The sequence below is a fragment of the Oncorhynchus mykiss genome, chromosome 13, assembly GCF_057628025.1.
Source record: "Oncorhynchus mykiss isolate SJ-2025 chromosome 13, ASM5762802v1, whole genome shotgun sequence".
NCBI lineage: Eukaryota > Metazoa > Chordata > Actinopteri > Salmoniformes > Salmonidae > Oncorhynchus > Oncorhynchus mykiss.
In genome coordinates, this window is record NC_143034.1 from 34910793 (window position 1) to 34938263 (window position 27471).

At 40.5% G+C, this 27471-nt stretch overlaps 1 protein-coding gene and 2 long non-coding RNA genes across 3 annotated transcripts; 1 reads left to right on the forward strand and 2 right to left on the reverse strand.

Moving 5' to 3' along the window:
* Window positions 1–1369: 1369 nt before the first annotated feature.
* LOC118938440 (uncharacterized) lies at window positions 1370–8275 on the reverse strand. The gene is made up of 2 exons (XM_036942405.2): window positions 6837–8275; window positions 1370–4020 (listed from the first exon to the last, which is right to left on the reverse strand). Exons 1-2 carry the CDS (start codon window positions 7141–7143, stop codon window positions 3308–3310), a joined length of 1020 nt encoding a protein of 339 aa, XP_036798300.1. The 5' UTR covers window positions 7144–8275; the 3' UTR covers window positions 1370–3307.
* Window positions 8276–8620: 345 nt separating this feature from the next.
* LOC149978842 (uncharacterized) lies at window positions 8621–24939 on the forward strand. The gene is made up of 3 exons (XR_016485849.1): window positions 8621–9328; window positions 22031–24333; window positions 24603–24939. It is a non-coding gene; the product is annotated as an uncharacterized LOC149978842 (long non-coding RNA).
* LOC149978843 (uncharacterized) lies at window positions 24863–25792 on the reverse strand. The gene is made up of 2 exons (XR_016485850.1): window positions 25644–25792; window positions 24863–25421 (listed from the first exon to the last, which is right to left on the reverse strand). It is a non-coding gene; the product is annotated as an uncharacterized LOC149978843 (long non-coding RNA).
* Window positions 25793–27471: the final 1679 nt, after the last annotated feature.

Here is a 27471-nt window from a genome sequence, read left to right on the forward strand (position 1 = left end):
TGAAAATACATGATCTAAGTGATTGATAGTTGGTATTCAGCAGTCATGAAGCCATGTTTCCTTTAATGAACTACTAAAATAGTGATTTTGTCAGACAGCATAGACAGCAGCTCTACACATTTTTGACTGACTGATCCATTCATCCTTCCATCCCTCCTCAGCCTTCCTCTCCTCTGAAGACCCAGTGAGGGTGGAGCTCAGTCAGAGACCTGTTGAGGGACTGGTTAGGAAGAACACTTCTACAACCAGAGAGGTGAGAGGTCACACATGGTTTAGATGGTAAATATTAATGTCCCCTTAGCAGTTCCTCACGTCATCAAAAGGTAAAATGTTCCATCTATGTTTATTTACATTCGTGCAAATTGTCCACTGATATTGGTGTAGTTTCTCACCCCTTTTGGCTGTATGAAAGTACATTTCTTCTCAGGCACACACATTTGTTCTTTGATATTATGCAGGTAATTTGTGTAAAATGTCCTTTTCCCTACTAAATCAACACATCTCTTTACATTGCTTATGCATATTCAGTGACCTGACTGTGTCCAGACTATGTCAAAGGCCCATCCTGGTAGATCTGAACCTAATGCAGTTTGGAGTGATGACGGAAGTCACATTTAGGTGCCAGGTGTAACTGAGGCCATAGATGCTCCATATCCATTACTTTGAGTGTTTCATATAATATGACTGAATGTGTTTATTTCTGTGTCAAGAAATGGAATGGCAAGGCCACAGAACATGACATAAGCAGAGCTGTGGGAGACCACCTCAAGCCCCTGGTAGAGCCGGGGGTGGTGTTTACCACTCCACCACGCATTCAGCAGGCTTGAAAAGTGGGATTGATCTGGTTTATCCATTTGTTTGTCTCTGTTTTAAGTAGTTTATCCTTTGACATACTGATTTTCATACTAAAGAGGGACCAAGAGTATTTCGATTGGTCGGTCATTGGGTTCATATATAAATATCTACCTCAATAACTTTAAGCGTCAGCTGTCAGAGCAGTTTACCGATCATTGCACCTGTACACAGCCCATCTGTAAATAGCCATACCCAACTACCTCATCCCTGGATTGTTATTTATTTTTGCTCCTTTGCACCCCAGTATCTCTACTTGCACATTCATCACTCCAGTGTTTAATTGCTAAATTGTAATTATTTCGCCACCATGGCCTATTTATTGCCTTACCTCATTACTCCATTTGCACACACTGTATATAGATATTTCTGTTGTGTTAATGGCTGTACTTTTGTTTATCCCATGTGTAACTATCGGTTGTTGTTTGTGTCACACTGCTTTGCTTTATCTTGGCCAGGTCACAGTTGTAAATTACAACTTGTTCTCAACTGGCCACCTGGTGAAATAAAAATAACATTTTGTTGTTGGAATCAAATCAAGCTTTATTTATATAGCACATTTCAGACATGGATGCAACACAATGGCTTCACAGGAAAAAAACAAATAAGACAATGAAAATAAACAAATATTTAGTACACAACAAACAGAAGACTAATGAGCACCCTAAGGAAATTCCATTGATTAAAATATTAATCGGATGCAATATCCAACCCAAAATATAAGCTTGTTTTTTAGGAGGGGTTCTGAAAGACACTGAGGGTGTCCACTGAAAATTGACTAGTAACAACAACTGGGACCTAAAAGACACTCACCATGAGACCAACTAAATCTGCCCATGAAGAGACAAACAAAAGAAAAACCCACAACAAACTTAAAGACAGGAAGTAAACCAGAAAGGTGGAGCAACTAAAGGTGTTGACTCTCCACATATCAAGACAACTGGAGCACTGGGCCAGACACTCTTAAATAGACTAACGAGGTGAAACCAATCTGTGCGTCCTACGTTCCATTTCTCATTATAATTCAACTACAATGCTTCACCAATATAAACATGGCATCTACTGGCTGTCAACAATTGAAGACAGGAAAAAAAATATTTCTAAATAATAATATACAATAATATACAATAGCATTATTTTTTTCAAAATTTTCTCTATAGAATACAAAAACGCACTAGCTTCTAGTCCACTTTTTATTTAACTAGGCAAGTCAGTTAAAAATGTGTTCTTATTTTCAATGATGGCCTGGGAACAGTGGGTTAACTGCCTTGTTCTACAACATATTTTTACCTTGTCAGCTCAGGGATTCGATCCAGCAACCTTTCGGGGACTGGCCCAACGCTCTAACCACTCGGCTACTGAAAGTACGTTGAAATTAGGTTGTTTTGAAAATAATGTAAAAAATACATATTTTCAACTACAACCGAACAAATATTGGGCATCGGGCATCGTCTTCTTTTCAATTACATTTTGCTAGGTGGGATAGCCCCAATGTCAAAACACAGTTTTAAAATGTCTAAATCAATAACCAATATGCAGGAACAGTTTGTGATATATTGAAAACCTAAACATAAAATGTACACAAACATCTGCCACAATATTCATATTACTTGCATTTGTTAAACAAGCTCCTTATAAACTGCACAAGCATCAGAAACGCTATTATTTTGACAAGTAGTAATAAATCACTGATATCAATTAGGTGGGTATTCAGGTTGTAGGTGCTGTTGAAACTAACACAACTAAAAATATATTTTACCTCACTGGTTAGAGGACAACCTGCAGAAGACAGTCAGCTACATTTTGGAGTGATGCATTTAAATTTAGGGGTCACTAAACAAAGGAACGCAACACTTATTTGTCATCACTCATCAATATCATGTTGAAATCAATTGTGCGAGAGGAGGGAGATGAGGTTGCACGTCCTGTTAAAACTAATAGCTCAAAAATCACACGGAATCTGGGAATAATGTGTACATCACTGGTTAGAGAACAACTTGTAGAAAACATCTAGCTACATTTTGAAGTGTTGCATTTTGATTCAAGTGGGTCACCAACGTGGTAAGTGTAACAACTCTTTTTTTGTTAATCACTTTTTGTTAAATCAGATAAATAGTACTCTTCCATTTCAGAGCCTGGATTTTCCCCCTTAGGCAAATATCCATATCATGATAAAATCAATAGAACAGGTGACAAACGATTAGACCTCTACATTGTGACATTATCAAAATACTCCTACTACAATGTTAAAACATTCTACATTGTGACATACATTTGTTGATATGATGAAACAACTCCTTCATGTATGTACTTTCTGATATTTGATCAGAGATCTTTTATCAGATTATCTCTGGTCACAGCTATGAGATTTCACTCCTGTGTGTGTTCTCTGGTGTCGTACCAGGCTGTTTGACTGAGTAAAACTCTTCCCACATTGATTACAGCTATTAGATTTCTATTCTTTGTGTTTTCTCTGGTGTACAGTCAGCTGCCCAGATGTAACAAAACTGTTCCCACATTGACCACAGCTATAAGGTTTATCTCCTGTGTGTGTTCTCTGGTGTATAGTCAGACTGCTAGATGTAACAAAACTCTTCCCACATTGACCACAGCTATAAGGTTTATCTCCTGTGTGTGTTCTCTGGTGTGATATCAGGTTGGTTGACTGTGTAAAACTCTTCCCACATTGATTACATCTATAAGGTTTATCTCCTGTGTGTGTTCTCCGGTGTACCTTCAGATGACTAGATTTACCAAAACTCTTCCCACATTGATCACAGCTATAGGGTTTCTCTCCTGTGTGTCTTCTCTGGTGCACTGTCAGATCGCCAGAATGACCAAAACTCTTCCCACATTGACCACAGAAAAAATGTTTATCTCCTGTGTGTGTTCTCTGGTGTGATGTCAGGCTGGTTGACTGAGAAAAACTCTTCCCACATTGAGTACAGCTAAAAGGTTTCTCTCCTGTGTGGATTCTCTGATGAATTTTAATGCCTGCTGATGAGGTGAATCTCTTCCCACAGTCAGAGCAGCAGTGAGTTCTCTTCCCTGTGAGTCTCTGCTGGTGTTTCCTGAGGAGTTCTGATGTGGAGAGACTCTTCTCTGCCTTGTCAGCATCATGATGTTGTTGAGGCTCCCCAGAAGATCCATGATAGCCCCGCCTCTCTCCTGTGTGAACGACAAAGTCAGACAGATGGTTAAAGGCCCACAACAGCGGAAATCCACTGTAAAAGGTGATGCCAACAGCGTAGCTATGATGTTGGACAACAATTGATATCTGTAATGAATGTTAAAATTATTTGACAATTGTCTTAAAATGAGCAAGAAGTCATATTTAGTCTTGTTTTCACATTAGTAGTAAAATCGATGAATGTAGGCAAGAAATAAGGTATTAAAGTTGTTGAAACCCTAAGCAGTGTGCCAGACAACTTTTGGTTTCCAATATTGGCCCATTTCTGTGTTTAATAAAATTGTAGTACGTGGGCGATGCACATAATCTGGTTGTGGCAACTCCTCCCTGCTAATGAGGAAACCGCTAGTTATGGACGCCTGGAGCAAAAATGGTGAGCAAAGATTTTAGTTTTTCACAATATATTCTGAATGTGAATGGGGGAAATCTCAGGGGAGTAAACTCCATTTCTAGGTTGCTTATTTCACACTTTTCTTTCTTTTTTTATTTTACCTTTATTTAACCAGGCAAGTCAGTTAAGAACAAATTCTTATTTTCAATGACGGCCTAGGAATGGTGGGTTAACTGCCTTGTTCAATGGCAGAATGACAGATTTTTACCTTGTCAGCTCGGGGATTCGTTTTTGCAACCTTCCGGTTACTAGTCCAGCACTCTAACCACCTGCCTTACATTGCACTCCACGAGGAGCCTGCGTGGCAGGCTGACTACCTGTTACGCGAGGGCAGCAAGAAGCCAAGGTAAGTTGCTAGCTAGCATTAAACTTATCTTATAAAAAACAATCAATCTTAACATAATCACTAGTTAACTACACATGGTTGATGATAATACTAGTTTATCTAGTGTCCTGCGTTGCATATAATTGATGCGGTGCCTGTTAATTTCTCATCGAATCACAGCCTACTTCGACAAACGGGTGATGATTTAACAAGCACATTTGCGAAAAAAGCACTGTACACCAATGTACCTAACCATAAACATCAGTGCCTTTCTTTAAAATCAATACACAAGTATATATTTTTAAACCTGCATATTTAGTTAATATTGCCTGCTAACATGAATTTCTTATAACTAGTGAAATTGTGTCATTACTCTTGCGGTCCGTGCCAGCAGTATATGCAGCAGTTTGGGCCGCCTGGCTCATTGCGAACTGTGTGAAGTCCATTTATTCCTAACAAAGGCCGTAATTAATTTGCCAGAATTGTACATAATTATGACATAACATTGAAGGTTGTACAATGTAATAGCAATATTTAGACTTAGGGATGCCATCCGTTAGATAAAATACAGAACGGTTCCGTATTTCACTGAAAGAATAAATGTTTTGTTTTTGAAATGATAGTTTCCGGATTCGACCATTTTAATGACCAAAGGCTCGTATTTATCTGTGTTATTATGTTATAATTAAGTCTATGATTTGATAGAGCAGTCTGACTGAGCGGTGGTAGGCACCAGCAGGCTCGTAAGCATTCATTCAAACAGCACTTTCGTGCATTTGCCAGCAGCTCTTCGCAATTCTTCAAGCATTTAGCTGTTTATGACTTCAAGCCTATCAACTCTCGAGATTATGCTGGTGTAATCGATGTGAAAAAAGGCTAGCTAGTTAGCGGGGTGCGCGCTAATAGTGTTTCAAATGGCACTCGCTCTGAGGCTTGGAGTAGTTGTTCCCCTTGCTCTGCATGGGTAACGCTGCTTCGAGGGTGGCTGTTGTTGACGTGTTCCTGGTTCGAGCCCAGGTAGGGGCGAGGAGAGGGACGGAAGCTATACTGTTACACTGGCAATACTAAAGTGCCTATAAGAACATCCAATAGTCAAAGGTATATGAAATACAAATCGTATAGAGAGAAATAGTCCTATAAATACTTTAACTACAACCTAAAACCTCTTAACTTGGAATATTAAAGTCTCATGTTAAAAGGAACCACCAGCTCTCTCATATGTTCTCATGTTCTGAGCAAGGAACTTAAACGTCAGCTTTTTTACATGGCACATATTGCACTTTTACTTTCTTCTCCAACACTTTGTTTTTGCATTATTTAAACCAAATTGAACATGTTTCATTATTTATTTGAGGCTAAATTGATTTTATTGATGTATTATATTAAGTTAAAAATAAGTGTTCATTCAGTATTGTTGTAATTGTCATTATTACATTTAAGAATCGTCCGATTAATCGGTATGGGCATTTTTTGGTCCTCCAATAATCGATATTGGCATCGGCGTTGAAAAATCATAATCGGTCGACCTCTAGAGCTTACCAAGATGACATTGTATGTTCCTGAGTGGCCTAGTTACAGTTTGGACTAAAATCGTCTTGAAAGTCTATGGCAAGACTTGAAAATGGCTTTCTAGCAATGATGAACAACCAACTTGACAGAACATGAAGGATTTTAAAAAGAATAATGAAGATTCACATGAAGATCAGTCGGCTATTGGATGACATCACGACTTCCCATCAAGCCAACTCTGTGAAGGCCTTACTATGACATCACTCACTCCTGCTAGTTTGCAGTTGTCTAAAAAAAAAACTATTTTGCTCAAACATTTATTTCCCTTTAGTGTGTTTATACTTTACTGTATTTATATATCACTTTTCAACAGATTTTTTTTAATCACTGGAGGACGTCATGAAAAATTCCAACAGTACAAAAACATATTCAAGTGTAGAACGCCCTTTTAAAAATCACACATTAGTTCAACAACTGCAAAGTTTATGTTCCTGTTTTATAAGATAGATCTCAGTGTATTTACTGGTGTTAATCAGATCAATGTCCCTGTTTTATTAGATAGTACTCACTGTATTTACTGGTGTTAATCAGTTCTCCAGTCTTCTCTTCTTCGTCCTCCTCTAATGTGACAGTAATCTCCCCCTCTTCATCCTTCATTCCAAAAACGTCTTCATCTTCTTTCACTGTGACAGTAACCTCCTCCACTCCAAAAACTGCATCTTCCTCCTCCTCTTTCACTCTGAAGGCGTCTTCCTCTGCTTTCACTGTAACAGCCTCACCCTCTAAATGTTGTTGTATTGTAACAGCCTCCTCTTCCTCCTCCTCTTTCACGACAGCCTCTTCTTTAGCAGGAGGAGAGTAACTTAGTGAGCTCATGGTCGGGGATAATAGCCAATTAGCATTAGCGACTAGACTACTGCTAACTAAACAAGCCAGCTAGTTGACTTACAACGTAAATATTAAATTAAATAGGGTAGCTAGTTGTTTCCACATAAGTACGTTTAAATCATAGTGGCAAATAAAACACGAAATTGTCTAAAGAACTTGAATGTTCCGACTTTGTTGCCTAGCGAGCTACCGAGGTGGCTGCAGTTGTTGAAGAAGCGTTCCGTCCACTAGATTATACGTCACACTAGAAACATCGCCTGAAAGAGACATATCGCATCTGCTGTCTGGAGGGAGTAAACGCAGTTGAGGAGGGAAAACATTTTTTGTTCTTCATTGAATTTTAATATTATAAAGCAGTTTAGGGAAACGTTTTTTTCTTCTCCAATAAATAAGAATATTATATCAACACGTACAAAGAGCAACAAGTGTTGTTTGATTAGTTAAGATTTTTTATGAGAATTTAAAACAAACTCAACATCTACTCCACATCTGTATTCCTGATTCAGTCAAATAACTAGATATCAAAATTATCACATAGTTATTGATAACCTTGATAAAGATTAGCAAAAATTACTGTATAAAATAAATAAGTAAACTTTACCCACTACCAGGATATTTTAGCCCAAAACCTGGTTACCTCTCTGCTAGGAGGCTGAAACTTGGCCATAAGTGGATCTTCCAGCAAGACATCAACATCCACAAGAAATTGTTAATTGGGCACAAAATCAACATTTTCAACGGCCACCTCAGTCTTCGGACTTGAACTCCATTGATAATCTGTGGTTTGAATTGAACAGGGCAGTCTACAAACGCAGACAAAATAAATTAAGGACCTGGAGAGATTCTGTATGGAGGAATGGTCTAAGATCCCACCCAATGTGTTCTCTAATCTCATAAAACATTTCAGTGTCGTTTTCCTCCCAATGGGAGGGTGCTGGAGAATTGAAACATGGGTGTCAATAATTCAGACCCTTACCTTTTGAGAATTACATGTTAAACTAAATCTCTTTCTCTGAGCAATTGTATTAGCATAAAATAATATAATTTCCTTTTTTGATGGTGTAACAATACATCATATATATATAATGTATATAATGAACAGACTGGGTCTATACTGCTCCTACGTGGTGTAACATTACATCATGTAGATGTATATAATGAACAGACTAGGTCTATACTGCTCCTACGTGGTGTAACATTACATCATGTAGATGTATATAATGAACAGACTAGGTCTATACTGCTCCTACGTGTTGTAACATTACATCATGTAGATGTATATAATGAACAGACTGGGTCTATACTGCTCCTACGTGGTGTAACATTACATCATGTAGATGTATATAATGAACAGACTAGGTCCATACTGCTTCTACGTGGTGTAACAATACATCATATAAATGTATATAATGAACAGACTAGGTCTGGTGTGCGACTTTAAGGCAATGCTGCTAGTGTGACGTATATTCGAGTGGACGGAACCCTTCTTTCAACAGCAGGAACATGTAGTCAGCCACCTCGGTAGCTTGCTAGCCTAAAAATCTGAACCAATAAAGCTCTTTAGACTCTTTAGTGTATATTAGCCACTGTGTTTTAAACCCACTGCTGTCGTCTAGTTAGTTATCCGTTTTAATTTCATATTTACGGTGTTATTGATATTATTCAGCTAGCGGGCTGGTTAAGTTAGCATTAGCCTAGCTAGTTAACATTCCCGAAGATGAGTTCACTAAGCTACTCTCCTCCTGTTAAAGAAGATGAGGTCTGCTGGACGAAAAAAGAGGGTCTCGTCAAAGAGGAGGAGGAAGAGAAGGATGTTACAATACAAAAACAAGTAGAGTGTGAGGCTGTTACAGTGAAAGAAGAAGAGAAAGACGTTTCAGTGAAATAAGAGATAGGCACGTTAAGAGTGATAGAGGAGGCAGAGGAGAATGCAGTTTTTGGAGTGAAAGAGGAGGGGGAGATGACTGCCACATCCAAAACGGAAGAAGAGGAGGAAACTGAATATCTGGGCCCGGTTTCTCAAATGCATCTTAAGGCGTCCGTCCGATGGTTCCAATGATGACCTTTGCCATAAGATGGTTTTTGGGAACCGGGACTCGATTAACACTAGTAAGAACTGTCATTAAAACAGAGGCACAAACTCTGCAGTTGAACAGCTGTTTGGTGTTAAAGGGTAAATATGCAATAGCTACATTCCATATTTGGACTTCCAAATGATTTATTTATAGCCATTTATTCTTGAGGAATATAACACATGCCTCATGAGCTTAGTTCAACTGTTGTACCCCATCAGATCCCCAAATAAGCTTGTTTACTCTAATGTTTAGAAACAATGTAAATCAACACTGTATAGCCTCAACATGGTTAAAACTATAATGTTGATAGCATGAATGGTCAGTCCTTGCATCCATAGGTCTGTTTATGAATTTGAGAGTAGTTACATTTCTCCATCCCCATCATCATCTTATTACCAAAACACTTTGTTATTGTTTAAACTGCAGATTAGTTGATTGGTTGATGGGGCTTTTTTAAAGGGACTACCTAGGTTTTACATAGCAACAAAATGCCTGCCCTGAGTCTTGGTTTGGTAAACAGCTGAGGGAAGGGGGCTGGAGAAATGTAACCACTCAAATTCATAGAGAAAGCTATTGCAGAAACCGTAATCCAACACCTAGCGACCTCGTCAAGAAGTTCAGACATCTTGGCGTAACAGTTATAAGGTGTTGGCTTGACAGTCACTGGACCCAGGTTTGAGTTAAGCTCAGGGTTACCCCCAGAATTCACTACACTATGAATACAAGGACTGGCCATCCATGATGTTATAATGATAGTTTAACCAGGTTTCTATGCTATATAGTATATTCTAGAATTCATCCATGTTGTCATAATGATAGTTTAACCAGGGTTCTAGGATATATAGTATATTCTAGAATTGCCAGTGTAGATTTCCTGTGGGGATCAAACTGTTTAAGTCATTGTATAATATTCAGCCATTTTTCTTCATACCATTTACATTAATACCTAGATTCAGAAACATTCATTATTTCTTTAAGTTAATGAATTGGTTTGAAATGTTTGTTTTAAAACCTTCTCAAAGTTGGTGCATTGACAGTTTTGTAATTTTTTTTTTTTACCATAAATCACTATTTTAATTTGTTTTAAATTGAACCTTTATTTAACCAGGCAAGTCAGTTAAGAACAAATTCTTATTTACAATAATGGCCTACCCCGGCCAAACCCGGACAACGCTGGGCCAATTGTGCAACACCCTATGGAACTCCCAATCACGGCCGGTTGTGATACAGCCTGGAATTTAACCAGGGTCTGTAGTGACACCTCAAGCACTATATCCTATCCACATGGGAGCCCAACATTGACTACCGTTGGCTGGCATGCATAATTTGAATTAAGCTTACTAGTGTTCCCCCAGCATTAGGGCAACCCCATTCCTATTTTAAATTCCTGGAGATTATTGGACATTTTCCAGTACCTTTAGAATTGTCCAGTTTAGAATTGTACTGTTTTCTTAGAAGTAGGTAGCATAATCAATATAGTTAACCATATGTGATTGTGCAAAGCTGGATCAACACACCTGGTCATTCTGGGTCTTGTGAAGGCCTTTGGACAGGAACACTGGTTAATCATTTGTAAGCACCATAGGCTTGGACTTGTGAAGGCCATTGGACATGAGCATTAGTTAATCAGTTATAGGCACCTGCAATAGGAGTGTGCATGTCTGTTTATTTTTGTGTCATTGCAATGGTCACGCCACCAATAGAATCTATGCCCTAATGTCTGAGCCAATCAGAGAATGGAAACTAAGCAGAAAGATAAGGGTGGCCAAGGCTAAAGGGTATTAATCATTTATATAAAGGGTAGTGACTATGTTATGTAAGGGAACACACCCCTGAAATGTACAAAAATGAATGGGAAGTCATTGGCACTGGACAAACCATATACACGGTGTCCAACACCACTCAATTCGGCGTTGTTTCATTCAAAGTTGATTGCAAAGTTGATGGCAAATTCTTTCAGTAGTTTAGTTGGAATAGGGTCCAGTATGCAACTTGAAGGTTTAGAGGCCATGATTATTTTCATCATTGTGTCAAGAGATATAGTACTAAAACACTTGAGTGTCTCTCATGATCCTAGGTCCTGGTAGAGTTGTGCAGACTCAGGACAACTGAGCTTTGAAGGAATACGCCGCTTTAAAGAGGAGTCCGTAATTTGCTTTCTAATAATCATGATCATGATGAATAATCTTCCTCAAAGAAGTTCATGAATTTATTACTGCTGAAGTGAAAGCCATCCTCACTTGGGGAATGCTGCTTTTTAGTTAGCTTTGCGACAGTATCAAAAATTAATTTTGGATTGTTCTTATTTTCCTCAATTAAGTTGGGAAAATAGGATGATCGAGCAGCAGTAAGGGCTCTTCGATACTGCACGGTACTGTCTTTCCAAGCTAGTCGGAAGACTTCCAGTTTGGTTTGGCGCCATTTCCGTTCCAATTTTCTGAAAGCTTGCTTCAGAGCTCGGGTATTTTCTGTATACCAGGGAGCTAGTTTCTTATGAGAAATGTTTTTCGTTTTTAGGGGTGCAACTGCATCTAGGGTATTGCGCAAGGTTCAATTGAGTTCCTCAGTTAGGTGGTTAACTGATTTTTGTCCTCTGACGTCCTTGGGTAGGCAGAGGGAGTCTGGAAGGGCATCAAGGAATCTTTGTGTTGTCTATGAATTTATAGCACAACGTTTTATGCTCCTTGGTTGGGGCCTGAGCAGATTATTTGTTGCAATTGCAAACATAATAAAATGGTGGTCCGATAGTCCAGGATTATGAGAAAAAAACATTAAGATCCACAACATTTATTCCATGGGACAAAACTAGGTCCAGAGTATGACTGTGACAGTGAGTAGGTCCAGAGACATGTTGGACAAAACCCACTGAGTCGATGATGGCTCCCAAAGCCTTTTGGAGTGGGTCTGTGGACTTTTCCATGTGAATATTAAAGTCACCAAAAATTAGAATATTATCTGCTATGACTACAGGGTCCGATAGGAATTCAGGGAACTCAATGAGGAACACTGTATATGGCCCAGGAGGCCTGTAACAGTAGCTATAAAAAGTGATTGAGTAGGCTGCATGGATTTAATGACTAGAAGCTCAAAAGACGTAAAACAATTTTTTTTAATTGTAAATTGAAATTTGCTATCGTAAATGTTAGCAACACCTCTGCCTTTGCGGGATTCACGGGGGATATGGTCACTAGTGTAAGCAGGAGGTGAGGCCTCATTTAACACAGTAAATTCATCAGACTTAAGCCATGTTTCAGTCAGGCCAATCACATCAAGATTATGATCAGTGATTAGTTCATTGACTATAACTGCCTTTGAAGTAAGGGATCTAACATTGAGTAGCCCTATTTTGAGATGTGGGGTATCACGATCTCTTTCAATAATGACAGGAATGGAGGAGGTCTTTATCCTAGTGAGATTGCTAAGGCGAACACCGCCATGTTTAGTTTTGCCCAACCCAGGTCGAGGCACAGACACAGTCTCAATGGGGATAGCTGAGCTGACTACACTGACTGTGCTAGTGGCAGACTCCACTATGCTGCCCGGCTAACAGCCTGCTGCAGGCTAACAGCCTGCTTCCTGGCCTGCACCCTATTTCATTGTGGAGTTAGAGCCCTGTCTATGTTGGTAGATAAGATGAGAGCACCCCTCCAGCTAGGATGGAGTCAGTCACTCCTCAGCAGGCCAGGCTTGGTCCTGTTTGTGGGTGAGTCCCAGAAAGAGGGACAATTATCTACAAATTCTATCTTTTGGGAGGTGCAGAAAACAGTTTTCAACCAGCGATTGAGTGAGACTCTGCTGTAGGGCTCATCACTCCCCCTAACTGGGAGGGGGCCAGAGACAATTACTCTATGCCGACACATATTTCTAGCTGATATACACGCTGAAGCTATGATGCGCTTGGTGACCTCTGACTAATTCATCCTAACATCGTTGGTGCCGACGTGGATAACAATATCTCTATACTCTCTACACTCGTCAGTTTTAGCTTTAGCCAGCACCATCTTCAGATTAGCCTTAACGTCGGTAGCCCTGCCCCCTGGCAAACAGTGTATGATCGCTGGATGATTCGTTTTAAGTCTAATACTGCGGGTAATGGAGTCGCCAATGACTAGGGTTTTCAATTTGTCAGAGCTAATGGTGGGAAGCTTCGGCATCTCAGACCCCGTAACGGGAGGAGTAGAGACAAGAGAAGGCTCGGCCTCAGACTCCGACTCGCTGCTTAGTGGGGAAAACCGGTTGAACGTTTCTGTCGGCTGAATGAGCGACACCGGATAAGCATTCCTACAGCATTTCCCTCCAGAAACCATGAGAAAGTTGTCCGGCTGTGGGGACCGTGCGAGGGGATTTATACTAACGTTACTATCTGTACTTACTTTTGACACAGACGCTGTTTCATCCTTTCCTACACTGAAATTACCCTTGCCTAACGATTGCGTCTGAAGCTGGGCTTGCAGCACAGCTATCCTCGCGGTAAGGCGATCATTCTCCTGTATATTATGAGTACAGCGACTGCAATTAGAAGAAATCATGTTAATGTTACTACTTAGCTTCGGCTGTTGGAGGTCCTGACGAACCACGTCCAGATAAAGTGTCCGGAGTGAAAAAGTTAAATGAGAAAAAGTTGAGTGAGGGGAAAAAACAAAAATATAAACGGTAATTAAAAAGTAAAAACCGTAAAGTTGTCAGTTAGCAAAGTAAGGTTGGCAACAAAATGCACAAAACACACAGGCAACACGTAAACAAGTCTGCAAGTCATTCAATGTGGGAAGAGTTTAACTCAGCTAAGCAGCCTGATATCACACCAGAGAACACACACACAGGAGGGAAACCTTATAGCTGTGATGAATGTGGGAAGATTTTTACTAGGTCTAGCAATCTGACTCAACACCAGAGAATACACACAGGAGATAAATCTTTCAGCTGTACTCAATGTGGGAAGAGTTTTACTCAGCTAAGCAACCTGATATCACACACAGGAGAGAAACCCTATAGCTCTGATCAATGTGGGAAGAGTTTTGTTCAATCTAGCCATCTGAAGATACACCAGAGAACACACACAGGAGAGAAATCTTTCAGCTGTACTCAATGTGGGAAGAGTTTTGTTCAATCTGGTGATCTGACAGTACACTAGAGAACACACACAGGAGAGAAATCTTATAGCTGTAATCAATGTGTGAAGAGTTTTGCTACATCTGGGCAGCTGACTATACACCAGAGAAGACACACAGAATAGAAATCGTATAGCTCTAATTGATGCGGGAAGAGTTTTATTCAGTCAAACAGCCTGGTACAACACCAGAGAACACACAGGAGAATTATCTCATAGCTGTGACCAGAGATGATCTGATAAAAGATCTCTGGTCAAATATCAGGAAGTACATACATGAAGGAGTTGTTTCATGATATCAATGAATTACTGTCACAATGTAGAATGTTTTAATGTTGTAGTAGGAGTATTTGAATAATGTCACAATGTAGAAGCCTAAATGTTTGCCCCTTTATCAATTGATTTCAACATGAAATGGATATTAGCCCCAGGGGAAAAATCCAGGCTCTGAATTGAAAGTTGATTGTGTTGAGTTGTGTTACACTTAACACATTGGTGACCTACTGGAATGAAAATGTAACACTTCAAAATGTAGCGAGCTGTTTACCATGTTGTTGTCCTCTAACCAGTGATGTTTACATTATTCCCAGATTCCGTGTGGTTTTTGAGCTGTTAGTTTTAACAGGACGTGCAACCTCATCTCCCTTCTCTCGGCACAATTGATTTCAACATGATATCGATGAGTGATGACAAATAAGTGTTGCATTCCTTTGTTTAGCGACCCCTACATTTAAATGCATCTCTCCAAAATGTAGCTGACTGTCTTCTGCAGGTTATCCTCTAACCAGTGAGGTAAAAGATATCTCCCATTTCCATGTGTTTTTTAGTTGTGTTAGTTTCAAGAACACGAACAACCTAATCGATAGCAGTGATGTATTGCTACTTGTCAAAACAACAGTGTTTCTGGTGCTTGTGCAGTTTATAAGGAGCTTGTTTAAAAAAATACAAGGAATATGATTATTGTGGCAGATGTTTGATAGATGTAGATAGTACATTTTATGTTTAGGTTTTCAATTCATCCCAAACTGTTTCTGCATATTGGTTATTGATTTAGACACATTAACACTGTGTTTTGACATTGCACTATCCCACCTAGCAAAATGTAATTGAAAAGATGTTGAAAAGAAGACTATGCCTGATGTCCAATATGTGTTCGGTTGAAAATATGTATTTTCAGGTAGTTTTTTTCAGTGACTTGAAAATAACTTAATTTCAACTTACTTGCAGGTAGCCTAGTGGTTAGAGCGTTGGGCCGTCATTGTAAGCCAGAAGTTGTTCTTAACTGACTTATTTACAATGACGGCCTACCAGGGAACAGTGGGTTAACTGACTTATTAACAATGATGATCTACCAAGGAACAATGGGTTAACTGCCTTGTTTAGGTGCAGAGCAACAGATTTGTACCTTGTCAGCTCGGGATTCAACCCAGCAACCTTTCGGTTACAGTTAAATTAAGGTTAAAATAAATAAATAAATACACATGGACGCAGTATCGTAAATTGCTCTATAATCAATTTTATTAACAATCTTTCATCACTCCAGTATTTCTTGACAACATTCAAATGCTAATTGTCTTTATTCCACTACTGAAGAAGCATGTCTCAAATCACCTCATATTTCAAACATTCCTGACAAAAGATACATGTTTTATTATTCCATGTTAAGTTAATTATTGCCAACACATATTAACAAAGGGGTGTATATTTGTTTTTGATATTTCATATTTACAATTCATGTAACATTTAGTAATTATTATTTTTTATGCAACCAACTGACATTTTGGGTACAATTATATTGACATTGTTGCCCTGCTTTTAGAATTTCAAGGTTCATTCTCAATGTGCCAATCCAAATGTACTCGAGCATGACATTGGGGACTGAGCCCCGATCCAACAACATGCCTATCTAGTGAACCCTGAAAAGAGAGAGAAGCTCTGCAGTGAGGTGGAAAGTTACTACGGATTTTGCAGGAGTTTCCTTTTGAAATCAGACATCGCCGTGGTAAGGACAACTTGGTTGTTGATTGTCTCAAGGGTGGGCAGTCAAAAAGATTTGTGTTTAGCCATTGCGTTACCATGGATCACATTTTATTTTGACTGCATTTTTTCCTATTGGAGATGCCTTTTGTTTGGGCTCGTTCCAAGGGAACGAGAGTTCTGGAAGCTAGTGGGGGAATTTTTTTTCTTCTTGTTTTTAATTGTTGACAGCCAGTGGAAACCATGTTTATAGTTGATTATAATGTCAAATAGAAGTTGTTTTGTTGGTGTTGGTGGTGAGCAAACTTGTCCAACAAAAATATAGGATGTATTTGTTGTCCTAAGGGGGAAGGTGCTACAGGCTTTGGTTTTTTCATTTGTTTTGAGGTTGTATTTTAGCACGTTTTGCTCGTCAGCACGTAGGACGCACTGATTGGTGTCACCTCGTTAGTCAGTATGTGTTACACCTGTGCTGGTTTGTCCATCTCGTTAGTGGGAAGGTGTTTCACCTGAGCTGGTCCAGGTTCTATTTAAGAGTGTCTGGCCCAGTGCTCCAGTTGTTTTGATAGATGTGGAGAGTAAACACCTTTAGTTGCTCCACATTTTTGGTTTGCTTCCTGTCTTTAAGTTTGTTGTGGGTTTTTCTTTTGTTTGCCTCTTCTTGGTCAGATTTAGTGGGTCTCATGGTGGGTGTCTTTTAGGTCCCAGTTGTTGTTACTAGTCAACTTTCAGTGAACACCCCCATAGTGTCATTCAGAACCCCTCCTAAAACCTGTTTAGTTTTGGTTGTTGTCAATGACTCTTTGTTAGATCCCTCTTCTATGTAAGGGACATTTTTGGTTTTCTTGCTGAGAAACACAAACAATGTAGTTAAACAAGCTTCTATTTTGGGTTGGATGGAACATCCAATTCAATGGTATTTCCATAGAATGCTCATTAGTCTTTCAGTTGTTAATCTTCTGTTTTTTTATCCACTTATGTTTAATTGGTAAATAATTGTTTATTTTCATTTGTATTTGTTTTTTTTCCTGTGAAGCCATTGTGTTGCATCCATGTCTGAAATGTGCTGTATAAATAAAGCTTGTTCTGATAAACATGCAAAACAAATTAACCCAATGACTGACCAATCAACAGAATCTTGCTAAACCAATTTACAAATATGTGCAGAAGCAACGCATATCTTAGTGGAAGATACTGTTTTTCGTACTATGTCAATATAGTGCATGGTATGTCCGTTTAGTACCACTTTTCAACCAACCCAGTGCATTTGTTGAAAATTGGGAAAAAAGTTGAAATCAACAATCCGTCAAAGGATTCAACTATTGAAAACTGAAACAAACAAATGGATCAACCAGATCAATCCCACTTTTCCAGCCTGCTGAAGGAGTGGTAAACACCACCCCCGGCTCTACCAGGGCATTGAGGTGGTCTCCCACAGCTCTGCTTATGTCATGTTCTGTGGCTTTGGTGTTCCATTTCTTGACTGCCCCTGCAACACAGAAACACATTTAGTCATATTATATAAAACACAAAGTAATGGATATGGAGCATCTATGGCCTCAGTTACACCTGGAACCTAAATGTGACTTTAGTCTGGATGAAGTCAGGCCACTGAATATGCATAAGCAATGTAAAGAGTAGTGGGGAAAAGTACATTTTACACAAATGACCTTCACAATAGCAAAGAACAAATGTGTGCCTGAGAGGAAATGTACTTTCATACAGCCAAAAGGGGTGGGAAATTACACCAATTTCCGTGGACAATTTGTACTCATGTAAATAAACATAGATGGAACATATTCCCTTTTGCTGACGTGATGAACCGCTAAGGGGACATAAATATTTACCATCTAAACCATGTGTGACCTCTCACCTCTCTGGCTGTAGAAGTGTTCTTCCTAGCCAGTCCCTCAACAGCTCTCTGACTGAGCTCCACCCTCACTGGGTCTTCAGAGGAGAGGAAGGCTGAGGGATGGAAGGATCAGTCAGTCAATAAAGTGTAGAGCTGCTGTCTATGCTGTCTGACAAAATCACTATTTTAGTAGTTAAATTAAGTAAATAAGGATTATGACTGCTGAATACCAACTATCAATCACTTATTACTTCCGGCGCCGACAGAGATGGCTGCCTCGCTTCGCATTCCTAGGAAACTATGCAGATTTGTTTTTTTACGTGTTATTTCTTACATCGGTACCCCAGGTCATCTTAGGTTTCATTACATACAGTCGAGAAGAACTACTGAATATAAGAGCAGCGTCAACTCACCATCAGTACGACCAAGAATATGACTTTCGCAAAGCGGATCCTGTGTTCTGCCTTTCACCCAGGACAACGGAATAGATCCCAGCCGGCGACCCAAAAAAACGACTTCGTAAAAGAGGGAAACGAAGCAGTCTTCTGGTCAGACTCCGGAGACGGGCACATCGCGCACCACTCCCTAGCATACTTCTCGCCAATGTCCAGTCTCTTGACAACAAGGTTGATGAAATCCGAGCAAGGGTAGCATTCCAGAGGGACATCAGAGACTGTAACATTCTTTGCTTCACGGAAACATGGCTCACTGGAGAGACGCTATCGGAGTCGGTACAGCCAGCTGGTTTCTCAGTGCATCGCGCCGACAGAAACAAACATCCTTCTGGTAAGAAGAGGGGCGGGGGCGTATGCTTTATTGTTAACGGGACGTGGTGTGGTCAAAACAACATACAGGAACTCAAGTCCTTCTGTTCACCCGATTTAGAATTCCTCAATCAAATGTCGACCGCATTATCTACCAAGGGAATTCTCTTCGATTATAATCACAGCCGTATATATTCCCCCCCAAGCAGACACATCGATGGCTCTGAACAAACTTTATTTGACTCTTTGCAAACTGGAATCCACATATCCTGAGGCTGCATTCATTGTAGCTGGGGATTTTAACAAGGCTAATCTGAAAACAAGACTCCCTAAATTGTATCAGCATATCGATTGCGCAACCAGGGCTGGCAAAACCTTGGATCATTGCTATTCTAACTTCCGCAACGCATATAAGGCCCTCCCCCGCTCTCCTTTCGGAAAAGCTGACCACGACTCCATTTTGTTGCTCCCTGCCTACAGACAGAAGCTAAAACAAGAAGCTCCCGCGCTGAGGTCTGTTAAACGCTGGTCCGACCAATCTGATTCCACACTCCAAGACTGCTTCCATCACGTGGACTGGGATATGTTTCATATTGCTTTAAACAACAACATTGACGAATACGCTGATTCGGTGAGCGAGTTCATTAGAACGTGCGTTGAAGATGTCGTTCCCATAGCAACGATTAAAACATTCCCAAACCAGAAACCGTGGATTGATGGCAGCATTCGCGTGAAACTGAAAGCGCGAACCACTGCTTTTAATCAGGGCAAGGTGACCGGAAACATGACCGAATAAAAACAGTGTAGCTATTCCCTCCGCAAGGCAATCAAACAAGCTAAGCGTCAATATAGAGACAAAGTAGAATCGCAATTCAACGGCTCAGACACAAGAGGTGTGTGGCAGGGTCTACAGTCAATCACGGATTACAAAAAGAAAACCAGCCCAATCACGGACCAGGATGTCTTGCTCCCAGGCAGACTAAATAACTTTTTTGCCCGCTTTGAGGACAATACAGTGCCACTGACACAGCCCACAACCAAAACATGCGGACTCTCCTTCACTGCAGCCGAGGTGAGTAAAACATTTAAACGTGTTAACCCTCGCAAGGCTGCAGGCCCAGACGGCATCCCCAGCCGCGCCCTCAGAGCATGCGCAGACCAGCTGGCTGGTGTGTTTACGGACATATTCAATCGATCCCTATCCCAGTCTGCTGTTCCCACATGCTTCAAGAGGGCCACCATTGTTCCTGTTCCCAAGAAACCTAAGGTAACTGAGCTAAACGACTACCCCCCCCCGTAGCACTCACTTCCGTCATCATGAAGTGCTTTGAGAGACTAGTCAAGGACCATATCACCTCCACCTTACCTGACACCCTAGACCCACTCCAATTTGCTTACCGCCTAAATAGGTCCACAGACGATGCAATCTCAACCACACTGCACACTGCCCTAACCCATCTGGACAAGAGGAATAACTATGTGAGAATGCTGTTCATCGACTACAGCTCAGCATTTAACACCATAGTACCCTCCAAACTCATCATCAAGCAGAGGGAACACCCCCCTATCGACATTGATGGAACAGTAGTGGAGAGGGTAGTAAGTTTTAAGTTCCTCGGCGTACACATCACAGACAAACTGAATTGGTCCACCCACACAGACAGCATCGTGAAGAAGGCGCAGCAGCGCCTCTTCAACCTCAGGAGGCTGAAGAAATTTGGCTTGTCACCAAAAGCACCCACAAACTTCTACAGATGCACAATCGAGAGCATCCTGTCGGGCTGTATCACCGCCTGGTACGGCAACTGCTCCGCCCACAACCGTAAGGCTCTCTAGAGGGTAGTGAGGTCTGCCAAACGCATCACCGGGGGCAAACTACCTGCCCTCCAGGACACCTACACCACCCAATGTCACAGGAAGGCCATAAAGATCATCAAGGACAACAACCACCCGAGCCACTGCCTGTTCACCCCACTATCATCCAGAAGGCGAGGTCAGTACAGGTGCATCAAAGCTGGGGCCGAGAGACTGAAAAACAGCTTCTATCTCAAGGCCATCAGACTGTTAAACAGCCACCACTAACATTGAGTGGCTGCTGCCAACACACTGACTCAACTCCAGCCACTTTAATAATGGGAATTGATGGGAATTGATGTAAAATATATCACTAGCCACTTTAAACAATGCTACTTAATATAATGTTTACATACCCTACATTATTAATCTCATATGTATACGTATATACTGTACTCTATCATCTACTGCATCTTTATGTAATACATGTATCACTAGCCACTTTAAACTATGCCACTTTGTTTACATACTCATCTCATATGTATATACTGTACTCGATACCATCTACTGCATCTTGCCTATGCCGCTCTGTACCATCACTCATTCATATATCTTTATGTACATATTCTTTATCCCTTTACACTTGTGTGTATAAGGTAGTAGTTTTGGAATTGTTAGATTACTCGTTGGTTATTACTGCATTGTCGGAACTAGAAGCACAGGCATTTCGCTACACTCACATGAACATCTGCTAACCATGTGTATGTGACAAATAAAATTAGATTTGATTTACATCATGTATTTTCAGGTAGAAATACATCTTTGGGACATCCCTAGCCCATAAGTTGATATTTAAAATGGTTGAGGTAGAGGTTAGGGTTTAGGGTAGAGATGTCCTAGGGATCCCAGATATCATTGATCATTGTGCATTTGTAACCGATGTGAAGTGGCTATCTAGTTAGCGGGGTGCGTGCTAATAGCGATGGGTAACGATGGTTCGTAGGTGTCAGTTGTTGATGTGTGCAGAGGGTCCCTGATTCGAGCCCAGGTAGGGAAGAGGAGATGGAGGAAGCTATACTGTTACACATTCTTCGGTCTCTTTTACATATGATGTGTAAAAGAAACACAGACAAGACAAGTAGACACGCAGGTCATTATGGTCATTGTAGTTTAATAATAGCATCTAATTATGCCAATCTGTATGTGGGGTTTTTAGAGAAGAATGTGATCGACAGCCCTAACAAACCATTCTAGCCCATCAGGCTCTGAAAAAGGCTTCATTGATGACGTGTTCCTTCTATTCCAGGGGACAGCAGAGGAATTTCATTGATTCCACTCCTTCATCAATACAAGCAGTGAACATCTGAAATTCACCCTCACCTTTGATGAGCATGAAACAAGTTATCTGGACATTTTGATTAAGAGGGAGTGGCTTTAGCACAGACCTATACAGGAAGCCGACGGAGAGGAATTCCCTGTTACGCGGAGACAGCTTCCACCCTGCACCCCTAAAAAAGAGCCTCCCCATCAGCCAATACAGTTGCATACACAGGATTTGTAGTACACAGTGTGACTATGACAAACAAGCCGACTGTCTGGATGAGCATTTCAGACAGCGGGGTTACCCAGAGGAATGGCTGGATGAGTGTTTCAGACAGCGGGGTTACTCAGAGGAATGTCTGGATAAGTGTTTCAGACAGCGGGGTTACTCAGAGGAATGGCTGGATGACGCAAGGGATCGTTATAAAAATACAGTGGTGTAAAAAGTACTCAATTGTCATAATTGAGTAAAGAAAACATTTAATATTTCATTTTAATTTTGTAAATTTAAAACAGAAACACAGCTGTTTCGTGGCTACGACTAAGTTAATAAGTCTTTAACCAGACTGTGTTGTTACACTGGTGAGTAAAAACTCATGCTTCCTACACTTTACCTTGTTGTCTGAAAATAAAATATACATTTTACTCAACTGCGTCCAGTCAGCAGATGTACTAGATGCTGCTTAGGCCGCCCGCTGTGACTCCGTCAAGAATTCTGCAGAGCAAGTTTGTATGAAGGTCTGGTTAGTAAATGGGTACATAGTTCAATAGTAATATCCTCTAAAACGCTCTGGTGACAAACGTTGCTGTTGTATTTATCACTGTAAAAAACAAACTCCAAATGCATTTGTAGGTAGCTAGCTAACAGCCATGGAGGAGGGTGCAAGGATAGCAGACCCAACTGTCAGAGAGAGAGGAGGCTATTCTGGATAGGACAGGTACTTTTGTGTTGTTCCAGTCCAGGAGATAACAGTAACATAATATTCAGTGTGGTGTAATTTGACTATAATGAAGTCTGTTTCTTGTGAGGTTTTCTGTCCTCAGATAAAGAGCGCTATGAAAACCAGTCTACATATGAAGAGGTTTATGTATTCATTTGTGATGCTATCCTTGATATGCTGCTGTTTTGTCACATGCTACACATGCACATATGTGTGCCCATGCATCTATCAATCCAACGTTATCATGATTTGTTATCAGGGATATTACACTTTAGTAATCCACAATGACCTGGAGATGTAACAGTCTAATAATTACATTGTCTTCCATATTCCAACAGATACCTTGTAACTGGAGATTCCTCAAAACTATTTCCTAAAAGTTACCGTGTAGGGCACTGCAAGGTTGGGTGACCAGGGTCATCTGGGGCTGCCTGCTGGAGGAATTCAGGTGTGTGAAGGCTACCTGTGTCCTGCGTACCTTCATGAGGATGGACACGAGAACCAGGATGGGATCTGCTGCTCGCCGCCGTGTCCCAGAGGAGAAGTCTGCTGCTCTGCAGGATGTTTAAAGGACGGGGTCCAACAACCCAGCAAGAGAGGCAATCTGTGTGCAGGAGATCTTCACCTCCTACTTCTTGAAAGAGGGTGCTGTTTCCTGGCAACACCATAGACTACACTATGCACAACCAAAGGCTCTTTTAAAAGCCATTCGCATTGCAATAAGAGTATTCTTCCATTTACTTAGGTATGTCAACTGAAGTTATTCAATTCACAGTTTCTCTCCCTTTGATTTCTACTTCTCAGGTGAGGGTGCTGTTTAGGTAAGGGTGTGATGTCTGTGCAAAAAACAAAACAGGCTATTTTAAATCACCCACATTGAAAAAATGTAGAACAATTAGAAACCCTATAACCCACACCTACACACTCATGTATCAATCTGATTGATGGATTGTGTTGTGCAGTAAGCAGGTTCAGATGTATAACTACGGCTCCTTCCACCTTCAACGAATAGGCAAGAGGGCCAACCATGGAGAATAGTAAGACAGTTCATTATTTCTATAACTACACTATATTGTTTGTCCTTGTGCGTCCGTTCATGTTTTTCAGCATAAAGTCCTCTGCAGCCACTTAGTGTGGTGTGGACACCAGGTGAGGCCACACAGATTCCTGTTGAACACTGTCACTTTAACAACCTCTTTTTCTCAATAACAGTCTCTCTCCTTCACTTCATCCCTCTCTCCCCTTCTCCATAAATCCTCTAGGTTATATCAGCTGTGTCGGTGAACCCCTCCTGCATCTGAACTGGCTACAATAGAGGGCACATCATGATCAGAGGTCACTTGGTCAGGTCAACAGGATGTATTATTAAAGAGATGCTTTACGTTGAAATACAGATAGAGATGCAGTAGTCCCAGAGTAAATGATCCAAGGTCAGTTTATATTATACAGGAAGTATTATTAAAGAGATGCTCTACATTGAAATACAGATAGAGATGCAGTAGTCCCAGAGTTAATGATCCAAGGTCAGTTTTGCATTTCACCTCCTGATTGATGACTAACAATGTTAGAATAAAAAATAAAAACACAAGGCTTAAACATGCTCTATCTCATCTGCAGATATGTTTTGATGTGAGAGGATGCCAACCCCCAGTCCCATCATCGCCACCTCACCTGCTTTTAAGATAACCGTTGGGCTGATGAAAGACACTATTATGTAATTGTGATGAACTGAGACAATATTTAGGTAGCACTGTGATTCATTAATCATGTGCTGCCTTCCCTGCTCCTATGTTCTTACCTCTTTCCCTTTCTGTCTTTTACACCTCTCCTTCCACCTCCTCTGTTTATATAATTCACAACAGATGTGCATTGAAGTACAGTTTGAACTTGTATTTATAACATTTGGATAATGAGCTTTTCAATAAAGCGTTTCACGTTTCACATACAATGAAAATTACAGGCCTCTATCTTTTTAAGTAGGAGAACTTGCACAATTGGTGGCTGACTAAATACTTTTTTGCCCCACTGTATATACGACTTGCATCCTTGGTACAAAATGATATTATATTCTACTCAATCCATAAGCTTCATTAATGTCATCCAGGCTGTTTTGAAGTTGATACAACTGGCTATGATAGCTGAGGTTCATAGCTAGGTTCTGAACTAATATGTATACCAAACGTTCAGGTCCATTACACAGATCGGCTAGATAGCTAGCTACACATCCATAGGCATACAGGTATTATAATCATCCACTGCACAATAAGCAAGAACATAGCTGGCTACGTTATTTCATCTATCTGCATGGCAAATATCAGCAAGGCAAGCTCACAAAATTGTACATTCAATTTGCAGTAAATTCTTCAGCTAGCTAGATTCTATACTTCCCCTGGTTCACAAAACGACAGCCAGGTTTGCTGGTCATTTCAGGAGTCCCTAAAACAACCAGAATGACAATTTCATACTCATGTCACAACACCCATAAAGCTAGCCAGCTAGCTGGCTAATGTTAGCTAGTCAGCTAGTTTGCTAAATCTCGATTTTCGTAATTGAACTTTACGTTTAAAAAATGCATAATCGTTTGTGTCTACATTAACTAACATTCCTGTCAACTGTACATGTTTTTGCATGAATCGTTATGACGTTATAATCCCTTACATTTGCTTCCATCCTAGTATTTCTCTCCGACATCTTTGATCCAGTTCAGGTCTGTGTAGGGGTACCCCTCTCTCCGAGTATTTCTGTCCGCCATCTTTGCTGAAGAAAGTCTAACAGTCACAAGCGCATTAGCAGCCTCCCCTGGTCCTAGTGCCGGCCCGATGTTGAAGTTTAAGATGCGATGGAACGGTTGACGAAAATAAGAAATCACAGAAAAAATATATTGACTTATATTGATTTATTTAGGTGGGGGGTAATTAATATTTTAGGACTAGCTACGTCCCTGATTCCTACCCTTTAACTTTTTGTCTGAAAATGTAATTTAATTTTACTCAACTGCGTTACCAACTCCAGTCAGCAGATGGCGGTGTGAGACTTCTAATCTACCTCGGTAGCTTGCTAGCCGAAATAGCCGAACCTATAAAGCTCTTTAGACGCTTTAGTGTATATTAGCCACTGTATTTTAAAATCACTTCTGTCGTCTAGTTAGTTATCCGATTTAATTTCATATTTACGGTATTGTTTTTATTATTCAGCTAGCGGGCTAATTAAGTGAGCATTAGCCTAGCTAGCTAACATCTCCAACCATGAGGTCACTAAGCTACTCTCCTCTTGTTAAAGAAGACGAGGTCTGCTGGATGGAGAAAGAAGCTCTTGTCAAAGAGGAGGAGGAAGAGTAGGATGTTACAGTAAAACAAGAAGTAGAGGGTGAGGCTGTTACAATGAAAGAAGAAGAGAAAGACGTTTCAGTGAAAAAAAGAGGAAGACGTGTTCAGAGTGAAAGAGGAGGAGGATGTTACAGTAAAAGAAGAGGAGAAAGAGGATGATGCAGCTTTTGGAGTGAAAGAGGAGGAGGGGGAGATGACTGTCACATCAAAAAAGGAGGAGGATGAAGAGGAGGAAACTGGATTTCTGGGCCCGGTTTCCCAAACTGGATGAACTGGCCCTGGTTAATATGTTTGTGTTTTGTCAACTGATTTATAGTTAAACACTTCAACTAGAAAAATGCTCTTTGGCTAGCTTTGCCATCAGCCTGACAATAAGTACTCTAAGTTTTTAACCAATTTGTGTTTTCAGACCCTCCCTTGGGCGTATTATCACGGGGCAGAAATCTCAAAGATGAATTGGTAAACTCTGATTTACTACCCCACACATTGCTCAATTTAATTGCACTTGTAAATGTAGATCCTTCAAACACCCCCAAATAGGGAAACATATCCCAATCAAAGGTGTCATCACGTGCACCACTAAAGCAGTTATTTATCTTACAACTTGTCCTTGTGGTAAAATGTATATGACGTATCCAGTTGCGACCCACTTTTTGGAAGCGAACCCCTTGATTTCGTCCCTACATTATATCGGCATCTAATACATCACCCTCCCTAGGAGAGGGGGTGACCTCGACAATTTATTGTTAAAACGAGAGGCTGCCTGGGTCTTTAATTTAAAGAGCCTTGCTCCCGTCAGTCTCAACGTAGCCATTATTGTAATATTGCTGTTCATTGTTAATGGTTGGAGGTCTATGGAGCCAAATTGTATCTATGACCGTATGCTCTCCATTTATGTTTGTATATGTTCTATTTATATCTGTAAATTAACCAATGATAGCAGGCCACACCCGGACATGATTACAGACACCTGTGTGTGTCCTTTGACACAATATAAACCAGTTAGTTACCTGCAGTGTTTGTCATTATACCCTGACAATGACAGCTTGTCTGTGAAAACGTTGGTATTTGGTTATTAAATTATTGCATTTGAGCTCCTAGAGTGTGAGGTTCTCCTTTTCTTTTTCAGGCCACCGGGGTCTGACAACTTGGATGGAAAA

Excerpts from the sequence above, each read along its gene's own strand:
- LOC118938440 (XM_036942405.2), bottom strand. The coding sequence starts at position 7,143 with ATGAGCTCACTAAGTTACTCTCCTCCTGCTAAAGAAGAGGCTGTCGTG. Across the intron at positions 4,021-6,836 it reads GATTAACACCAGTAAATACA|GAGAGAGGCGGGGCTATCAT; the intron begins GTGAGTACTATC and ends TCGTTCACACAG.